The 10,375-nt window shown below is 32.8% G+C and overlaps 2 protein-coding genes across 2 annotated transcripts in view; one reads left to right on the plus strand and one right to left on the minus strand.

Annotated features, from left to right (window-relative positions):
* Nucleotides 1-767: 767 nt before the first annotated feature.
* LOC116847404 (ribonucleoside-diphosphate reductase large subunit-like) lies at nt 768-4,574 on the minus strand. Its single transcript, XM_032822366.1, has 11 exons — nt 4,541-4,574; nt 4,345-4,433; nt 4,005-4,182; nt 3,566-3,929; nt 2,669-2,970; nt 2,435-2,597; nt 1,949-2,334; nt 1,646-1,833; nt 1,231-1,539; nt 939-1,124; nt 768-859 (listed from the first exon to the last, which is right to left on the minus strand). Exons 1-11 carry the CDS (start codon nt 4,557-4,559, stop codon nt 785-787), a joined length of 2,259 nt encoding a protein of 752 aa, XP_032678257.1. The 5' UTR covers nt 4,560-4,574; the 3' UTR covers nt 768-784.
* Nucleotides 4,575-7,973: 3,399 nt separating this feature from the next.
* Nucleotides 7,974-10,375, plus strand: part of LOC116847359 (palmitoyltransferase ZDHHC5) — a 10,746-nt gene continuing 8,344 nt past the window's right edge. The window contains exons 1-2 of the mRNA XM_032822289.1: nt 7,974-8,666; nt 8,809-8,930. Coding sequence (XP_032678180.1) covers nt 8,575-8,666; nt 8,809-8,930 — 214 coding nt within the window. The 5' untranslated portion in view covers nt 7,974-8,574. The remainder of the gene's footprint in view (nt 8,667-8,808; nt 8,931-10,375) is intronic.

Raw genomic sequence — 10,375 nt, forward strand, 5'->3', positions numbered from 1 at the left:
GGGGAAATTGCGTATGCCTCCTGTAGACCAAAAATGTCTCCAAGATCTGTGCAAGAGAGAAAGGTATACATTCCTATTCCTCCTCTATGCGCATGCGCCAACATGCGTCAGTTGTTGCTGGACTACAAAATTATTGGTTTCAATATTTTTTTACTTGAAAGCTATCAACTTTACCGAAAAATAGCAAGAGATAAAAATTGTTTATTTTCTTCTTATAGTGCTCGGAGAATTTTTTCAGAATTTTATATTAACTTTTTAATACTGCATTTTTTTGCGTTTTCTTGCATTTTCTTAAAGTATTAGAAAGTTAATACAAAATTTTGAAAAAATTCTCTAGCTCTATAAAAAGAAAAATATTATTTCTTGTCAACTCTATAACCTAACCTGTCAACTTCAACGCATGCGCACAGAGGACAAATAGGAACGTATAGCTTTCTCTCTCACACACATCTTGAAGACACTTTCGTTGCCAGCATTCCCCCTCCATACATATATACTCTAAGATTAGAACTTATTACGAAAATACAACCAGTAAAGAAGTAATCATCATGTAGATAACAAACATTAGAAAAATAATTAAAAAAATGCAAACAAAAATTACATATAAAACAATTTATATATAATAAGTATATTATTTATTAAAGAATATTCTATTAAAAATAGTATATTAAAATTATGTGTAGCAACCTGAACTGCCTTTATATAATATTTACGAGAACAACTTCAAACGATATTTCATCTTTTTGTCTGAAATATTTCGTGTTATGTGCCGTCGTTAAGAATTTTATTTGTCTATTTTAGCTTGAATACAATCAGTAGAGTCTTCAGTTTTGAGATGATACATACTAGCCTTTAAGCCCTATAAATAAAATAAATAAAATATATATTGTTAAATTAAAGTACAATATACATGATTATGTAAAATATGTTATACTTACAATTTCCCAAGCATAAAAATGCATTGATGTAAGCTTATCCGTTGGATCAATCATGTGAACATTCAAACATTGCGATTGATCAATAAAAGGTCCACGAGCAGCTGCCATTTCAAAGATCGTTTTTTGCGGCATTTCCCAAGTAGTTTTATAAAGTAATTTCAAGTCGTCAGGTATATCATCGATATTCTACGAAAAAAAAAGTGGGAAAAGTTGACACACCCATGTTCGGACATTTCTACAGAGAGAGACGCACGCGCAATTTCATAAAACATTTGAATAAATATATACTAACTTGTATAGAACCACCATTAGCAATGATTTTATTACACATGTCTTCATTCCAAAGACCTTTTTCAAGAAGATCTCGTAACAATCGCATCTTAACATATGGAAACTGTTTAGATAGTACTTGCATTACACATATATTGCTTATATATGGCTCAACTGATTCATTGTTTCCCAACATTTGCGCCATGAAAGTATCAGACATTTGCGCAATTAATAGAGAATTCCGTATTCCGTGCTTCGCAATCTTTGCCTTTAAAGTGTCCCAGTCCCATAAATCCGTTGGTTTTACATTCCACATTTCATACTGTAAAATCTATAAAAGGAAGAAAAATTATACAATTGATTAATGTTTCAATTAATCAACGTTAATGTACAATTAATAGTCAATAAAAAAATGCTTTTAAGAACCGCTTACTTACGCCTTTACTAACTGGACTTCCTTTGTAAGTCTCATAAGGGCCATTTTCAATAGCCATTTCGCAACTAGCTTCCAAGGCACCATAATAGAGCGTCTCAAAAATTTGTACATTGAGTTTTTTAGCTTCTTTGCTTTCGAATGGATATCTCATCGAGATAAATGCATCTGCCAAACCCGTTATACCAATACCTAAAATATTCCAAAGATCAATCTTAAGTATTGTGCATTTTATATATGAATTACGTATAAAGTATATATAAATATATAAATTAAATTATATGTAAATTATATGTAATAAACTTACCGATAGCTCTATGCCTACTAGACCATGCTGCTTCTTCAAGAGGATATAAATTGGCATCTATCATCTTGTCCAAATTGTAAGTAACAATTTTTGTTACTTCCTTAAGCTTAGAAAAATCATAAGTTTTCGTCGTAGAATTCACAAACATGTCGACAGCAATCGCAGCTGTATTACACGCAGGAACTTCATCAGAACTCGAATACTGAATGATCTCAGTGGAAAAACTTCCACATTGAATTGTGCCTAAGTTTTGATGATTTGACTTGCGATTGCAATGATCTTTATAGACTATGTATGGTGTGCCCGTTTGAACTTGTAATTGAGTTATGAAAAGCCATAAATCTCTGGCTTTAACTTGTTTCCGGTAACGTTTCTCCTTTTCATATCTAAATAACCATTTAGAAATTTTGACTATACAATTCTACAATCATATGTAATTTAATAGAAATCTTGAAATAGAAGTATAGACTATATATAATCAATTACCGCGTATACAGAGTTTCAAATTCATCACCCCAAGTCTCGATCAATCCAGGACACTCGTGTGGACACATTAGGCTCCAATCAGCATTGTCAAAAACACGTTTCATAAATAAGTCTGGGGTCCATAATGCATAAAACATATCCTTAGCTCTCAATTGTTCTTCACCTATAATATTTGTTAACATGTATATTTGTTTGGAGATGTAAAGAGATAATAAAGTAAAGAATAATAATCACCAATATTCCTCTTAAGTTCCAAAAACTCATATACATCCGAATGCCATGGTTCCAAATATACAGTAATTGGACCTTCAATTTTGCTATTCTTGCAAACAGTTGGGATAGATGTGTTGTATGCTTTTAACATAGGAACCAATCCATTTGATACACCTCCTGTACCACGTATGGGTGTGTTCTTCGCACGAATGCAATGTACATTAAAACCAATGTCACCATTATGATAACATAAAATAGCAGCCCTTTCTAAAGAGTCTAGTATTCCATCTATACTATCCTCAGACATCGTCAATAGAAATGAACTACAAAGATATTGTTTATTTAACATGTCATAATATATCACTATGCTATTAATAAGTAGGACTGAGTAAGTTAATATTCTTTTTAATCAAATTTTAAACTGATGGTCTATATAATTAATTGGGTTAAGTTAAAAGTTATACAAACAAAAACTAAGTTCATTAAAAGTTAAGTTAAAAATTTAATTAATTTATTAAAGTTAAAAATTAATTTTGTAAAGCAATACTTTTTTGTATAATTTACTTTCTAATCATAAATTTAAATGAAATAATGAGAATGTAGTTTTTTATAAGAAAATACTATAACTGCTCAGGATTGTAATTCTCTACAAGAACTCTTATGTCCAGATAGATAAAACAATTATACTAGAGTTAATTATTTTGTAATTCTATTTGTAAGCAATCTTGAGTATTTTTAGTACTGATGAGTTACTTTAACTTGTGTAAGAAAGTTAACAATTTACAGTCAATGCATTTTAAAGTAACTATTTTAAGCTAAAAATTAACTTATTTAAAATAAATTAAGTTGTTAACATTTAATTGTGCAATTAGTTATTATCCAGTCCTGCAAATAAAATTTCTCAATAAAAGTAGTTACCTGGCTATTTGCTGTTTAATAGTACAAGCTGTATTCAGAGTCTGGGCAGCATGTATAAAATATTGTTTTGATAGAAAATTATAGGTCTCAATAGCCTTATCGACATCTTCACCATGAATACATACAGCAACTCGCATCAGCATATGTTGTGGCCTCTCAATTACTTTTCCGTTTAATTTTAACAAGTGTTTACTTTCAAGGATTTTAAATGTAGTATAGCTATAATTAAAATCCCGGTCGTATATTATGGCAGAATTAAGTTTGTCTGCATTATCTTGAATAATCATAAAATATTTCTCAGAAATTCTGGGTAAACGTTTGTTCATGATTGATATGTGTCCATGATACAATTGAGTTATTACCTCTGCAAAAAGTACCAAGATATTAAACATTAAACATTGCATGTTAACAAATAATACACAATGTTAAAATATCTCACCGCTAAAGACTTTCTTTGTCTCTTTATGCAAGTTGGATATGGCAATTCTGCCTGCTAAAATTTCGTAATCCATATGCTGATTGACCATACTTGCTGCAATATCAGCTGCCAAGATGTCCAATTCAACTGTTGTCATCCCAGAATAAAAACCAGATATGACACGATGAGTAATAGCAGACTGTAAATAATGCAGAAACTGTTATAAATACTTTGAAATGTCTCTGACATTTCAAAAACATGAAGCATGAAGTAAACACAAGCATCATGTACCCTCGATATTATTGCATAGTTTAGAATTATAAATGTGTATATATATACATATATATATATGAACACTTACGGGATCTACATAATTCATATCCAAACCGTAACATAATGTTACAATCCTTGATGTTATTTTATCGAAGTGAACAGCCTGCACGCGTCCGTCTATCAACAAGAAAAATATGTCGAGATTAAAGGCGGGAAAACAGTATGTGTTCTTATCGTGACAGGATCCTTTTTATCGTAAGATAAGAGCGTATTTTTCCAATTACCGCGTTTGATTACGTGCATGTTTTATCTGTCAAGTATCTCCAAAGAACTAGAATCCACACAAATACTCTGATTTTCAATTTCTTTACGCTCAATTCCGCGAAAAGCAACTGACGACAAGCAACCGGTAAGAAGCAAACGGCATGACCACTTGGTTATTATTAGCATTTCAACCGTGAAACGGAAATATAGGCTGGTATTCATAGTCGGATCTTAAGCCCATTCTACAATTGCGTGAACGTGGATGTAAGTGGTTGTAAGTGATTACGACACCAATTAGAGTAAAGCCCATTCTACAATTTCGTAAGCGTAGTCGTGAACGTAAGAGTCAACCAATCCGAATGTTTTATTCACTGATTACTTTACTCTGATTGGTTGTCGTAATCACTTACAACTACTTACAACCACGTTCACGCAATTGTAGAATAGGCTTAAAGCAATCAGTGAATAAAGGGACGTCTACATTGGAAGTAAGCAGTAAGAAGTAGGAAGTAAGAATAAGAAATTGACCAATCATAGTTGATTATTCACCACATTCGACTGTGGTTGGTCAATTTCTTACTCTTACTTCCTACTTCTTGCTATTTACTTCCAATGTAGACGTCCCTTGAGTTAGAAGAAGTTGTCATAAACTACAAAAGTACTAGATGGTCGTGCCTATCATAATTTTCGGCCTTAGTGGAACTAACTTTAAGGGTGCGATTACATGAGCGTACGGAAATACGGAAATGCAGAAATACGGAAGACAAAGTTACTAGGACTTAACTAGATTTACGCATTTCCGCGCTTTTGTTCCGTAGCTTTATTTCTCCTAAATATTATATGGAGCATATTTTATACGGAAAAGCAGAACAAGGAATTATAAAACATTAATTGTAAACAATATTTATTAATTAAAATGTTTTTATTAAATGGATAAGTTGAAAAAAGAAGCATATTAATAAAAATTGCAATGAATGAAATAAATATAATTTTTTAAAATGTATAAAAATATTTATTTATCACTATACCGTTCCGCATTTCCTCACAAATTGTGCTCCATGTAATATTTAGGACAACCAAATCAACGGAACGCGTTTACTCCGTTATATTTACTCCTTGTATGAGCGCATACACAAATCTGTGAAAGAAGATTTAAAAGCTGTAAAGTTGGCTTATTACGTTAGATTGCCACGTTTTTGCTTGCTGCAAATATGATTTTAAATTATATATTAATGACTATGATCATACTGGTAATACGAGCACGAAAGCAACCAAAGAGGTATACGGAAATAACGATGAAAAAAGTTACAAAATTTTATATCTACAATTGTTACAAAAAATTAGAAGACGGACGAAATCGCAGAATGTGGGTAAGACCCATATTTTCTGAACAACGAAGATTGTTACAAGGAGTCAGTGATAATTTAATCGTTGAAATGCTATTGTCTGACAACGAAAAATATTTTAACTATCTGCGGATGTCACCAACAATGTTCGATGAATTACTGACAATCGTTGGACCTCACATCGAAAAATAGAGAGTAGTTCGTAATCCAATAAGTGCTCGAGTAAGATTGCAGGTGACTTTACGATGGTTGGCTTTGGGTGACAGTATAGTATCACTATCTTATGCTTTTTGCTTGTTCCGTATTTTCGTATAAAATCCGCGGAAAAGCAGAACGAAACCGCACGGATTGAGTTACTAGTTACTTTTCCGCATTTACGCATTTCCGTGTTTACTCTCATGTAATTACACCCTAAAGGGACGTCTACATTGGAAGTAAACAGTAAGAAGTAGGAAGTAAGAATAAGAAATTGACCAATTATAGTTAATTATTCTTCTTACATTCGACTGTGGTTGGTCAATTTCTTACTCTTACTTCCTACTTCTTGCTATTTACTTCCAATGTAGACGTCCCTTTACCATAGGAACAAGCTGGAGTAAGAAGTAAAGAACGCACATTCGACATAATAATTTCGTAAAATCTCATGATTATATCCATATTTTTTTTAACGTGTGCTAAGATTATTTGTATTTTATTAAAATCATACTTACTATAAACTATCATGTGTGAAATCTGAAGTGTAAAATATAATCCTAATTTAAAATAATATATATCCTAATTTATTTACAAGAATTCTGTTTATACTATTCATATATGTGACGGAAGTTACAATTAAACTTACGAGTTTAAAATTACGGTTTGAAAATTATTAATTAATTAATATTAATAATATTATTATTATTGATTAATATTAATATTAATATTAATGCTATTTATTGATTAGTAAATAATTTTTAAACCCTAATTAATAAACATTGTTTATTAAAGTATTCAACTTTTTTTCTTAGTAATTTTTTAGTAAACAATGACTAACGGCTAAAGTGACGATAGGTTGGGTTAGGTTAGTTTTGAGTTGGGGTGCGGGGGGCGCATCCCCCCGCTAGTAGTTTGATATTGCAGTTACATAATGTGATTAAAAGATCAGTAATTTGTTTAAATTGTGGGAAAGCAGCAACGTTTGACAAGTGAAAAAAAAATTAAAAAAAAGTTAAAACAATATATAACTTGCATATTTTTCGGATTCCCCCGATTGATTATCAATATTGGAGTCAAAATAAATATTTTCACCAAAAGAGGTGCAAAAAAATATCAAAATTCGAAAAAGGCCTTATTGTACATAATTACCCGAAAAAGAACCAGGAATATTGAAATACTAGATAGTACACCGATTGTGCCTGACGGTATTTCCACAGCAGCACTTGAGATCGATATTTCGGCCAAATACATGATTTTTTAATATTTAATTAAAATTATCTGGATGACTCACAAATCTTTTTAATGATACTTCATACTCTTCATACAAAATACAAACGATACCATACCGAACCTTTATTTAATTTACCTCCGATCATTATTTCCGGTTAAATACATGGTCCAAAAAAGAACAATTAATTACAAGTAATAGAATAACTCACAAATCTTTTTAATGATACTTCATACTCTTCATACAAAATACAAACGATACCATACCGAACCTTTATTTAATTTACCTCCGATCATTATTTCCGGTTAAATACATGGTCCAAAAAAGAACAATTAATTACAAGTAATAGAATAACTCACAAATCTTTTCAATTGCACTTCAAAACTCTTCATACGAAATACAAACGATTTAAAAGAATAGTTTTCTAACCGGAGTTTTTTTCCGGTCAAGTACATACGAATGTCAGTCGGCGCCTCACTATAATTGGTCCATTGAGAGTCTGCAGTCGTAGTCGACAGTCGGGTCGGCCTGTGCAGTCGGTAGTCTGATACGGGCTTAGGGATCCTGGTGAATAAACTCTTAAGTCAAATTCATATCACGCGATTCTGCGCTTATAACTCGAATACTTTTACTTCATGAGCACTGGATATTCTCGCTCGGTTATGTAGTTCGAGACCGATTCAAGGAGCCACTATCCTTTTCTAGATCATGATCATACCTATGATATAGAGAAAGAGAGAGATGTTGATTGAGCAAAGTTCGACGATCATATCGCGATAGTGTCGTGCGATCGTGGCAACGTTTGGAAAAAGATTGCAGCCGTGGGGTATATCGCGCGCGCTTATGTGTGAGTACGACTTGAAGCTGCTCTGCAGTCGACCGATAGTGGAATGCTCGCTGCGGGGGAGGGGGGCGACACACTCGTCGCGAGATCCAGCGAGAGAGCGAGATGCATTGCGCGCTATATATGTATGTCACACCGAGCTGGTGTGCTCGCGGATCATCCGTATATGCGGTGAGCTCTTAAATATTAATAACGTCGCGAACGCGATCGCCGAAATGACGCGCGAGTGACGGGCCGGGCAGCGGGCTGATCAACGATCGCCGTTCACCAATGCGTCGTGCATGCTCAGGCGCGGCTAGAATGTGCGCCCGTGCTCGCTGCGGATTGTACGAATTGCAAATAGGCAGCGCGGATGGACGCGGCCATGTTTCCTGCTAGCAGAAATCCTATCCATTAATAATTTGCTGAACGTGCGGGCCACGAAGTGGAGCGCGGTGCAGAATGCCGAAATGCGATGTGAAGACAAGATATCTGCCAGCTACGTTCGCGTGGACGGTCCTACTCGGCACCACGACACTCTTCTTCTCCTTCCCGTAAGTTGTCGTCGCGCGCGAGCACGTTCGTCGTGTTATCTCTCTCACTACGTGCGCTACCTGACACGATTTCCGCGACGTTCTCCGTCACCGCCGTCGTGTCTCGCACGTCGGTTCACACGTCTGTCGTTCGTTCATGCAGGTGCCAATACTACGTTTCTCGATGGGGCCCCTGGGTACCGGTTTTGCAAGGAGTCATCACTTTCTTCGTGCTGGCAAATTTTACACTAGCCACGTTTATGGACCCTGGTGTTATACCAAGAGGTATGCTAACAGAAAACGAGAATTGAAAGTCTTGAGTTTGTACTAATACTTGTTACTTGAAACTTGCCTCATGTAGAATAAATATTCAGAGAAGGTTGCACTCCTCCTTACTGAATCTTTTCAAAATCATAGAGAGGATAGTTGAAAGTGATTTTTAGGAAAAATGAAGTAAGAGATAACATTGGTTGCCAAGATATTATAAAATAAAATTTAAAATTTTAATAACTTCTCTGAAGCATCATAAGTTGCTGTTGTAAATAGTATGTTTCTGTAAATATATTGTAAAATAAACAAGTAAAAGTAAAGAAAAAAGAACCTATTACCAATGTGTGCTAAACTAGTAAGTTCTGAGAAGATTTGCAAAAGCCCTTGTATAAAGTTTGAGTTTAGATGTGTATAGTGAAATGTATAATTATAAAATGTATAATTGTACAAAAATAATTCAAAGTTATATCAAGAAAGATTTTTTCTTAACAGCTCTAAAATCAAATCAAAAATTCAATTATAGCGCACAATAACTGTACCTTTGGCTCTTTAGTCCTTATACAATTTTTTATTTATAAGAAAATATTTTAATAATAAGTTACTTAAATTTATGTTTTGTGTAGAAGCCTTTAATGATCTTTTCAAGATCTCTTTTTTTAATGTATGATAGATTCATCAATCTAGTGAGATAAAAAATGTTAGCAATAACATATTTTTGATATGCAAATATAATATATATGCAATAAAATATTTTGCATAGTTGCATGTTGAAAGCAATTCAGGTATTACAAAAAATAAGTGAGTCAGCAGTCATCATCAGATTGATATCTAAAAATAAACATCAAAATTTTTAATTCTATTTAAATATATCTTAACAACTAATGCACTTCCATTTGGTTTTTGCTGAAAATACCTTTCAATTATCTCTTCCGCAATATATAGGTGTCCTACCTAACTTGATCATCTTAAATATCTCACTTATGTTTTATGATAGGAGGATGCCAAAGGGGGACATTATTCAGATTGAGAAGACAAATATTGTAAAAAACAAGAAATTTTTCTCAAGATCATATTTTTTAGGATTTCAAGGTCATTGTCATTTTTTTAAATGAGACTACATATTTTTATTATCGTGATATGATAGAAGAAAAAGATAGAAGAACAAGAAACATTTCTTGTTTTTTACAGTATTTGTCTGCTCGAACTAAATAATGTCCTCCTTTGGCATCCTCCTATCATAAAACATAAACGAGGTATTTAAAATGGTCAAGTTAGGTGGGACACCCTGTATATTAATATCATTGATGAGATATGACTTTTTCTGAAAATACCTATTAAATTTTGAGTTTTTTTTTTAGTTAAATTACTACATTACAGATATCATGTCATATATATATATATATATATATATATATATATATATATATATATATATATATATATATATATATATATATATA

The sequence above is a fragment of the Odontomachus brunneus genome, unplaced genomic scaffold (assembly GCF_010583005.1).
Source record: "Odontomachus brunneus isolate Ranch 3 - 2012 unplaced genomic scaffold, Obru_v1 Obru_scaffold_077, whole genome shotgun sequence".
NCBI classification, from domain to species: Eukaryota; Metazoa; Arthropoda; class Insecta; order Hymenoptera; family Formicidae; genus Odontomachus; species Odontomachus brunneus.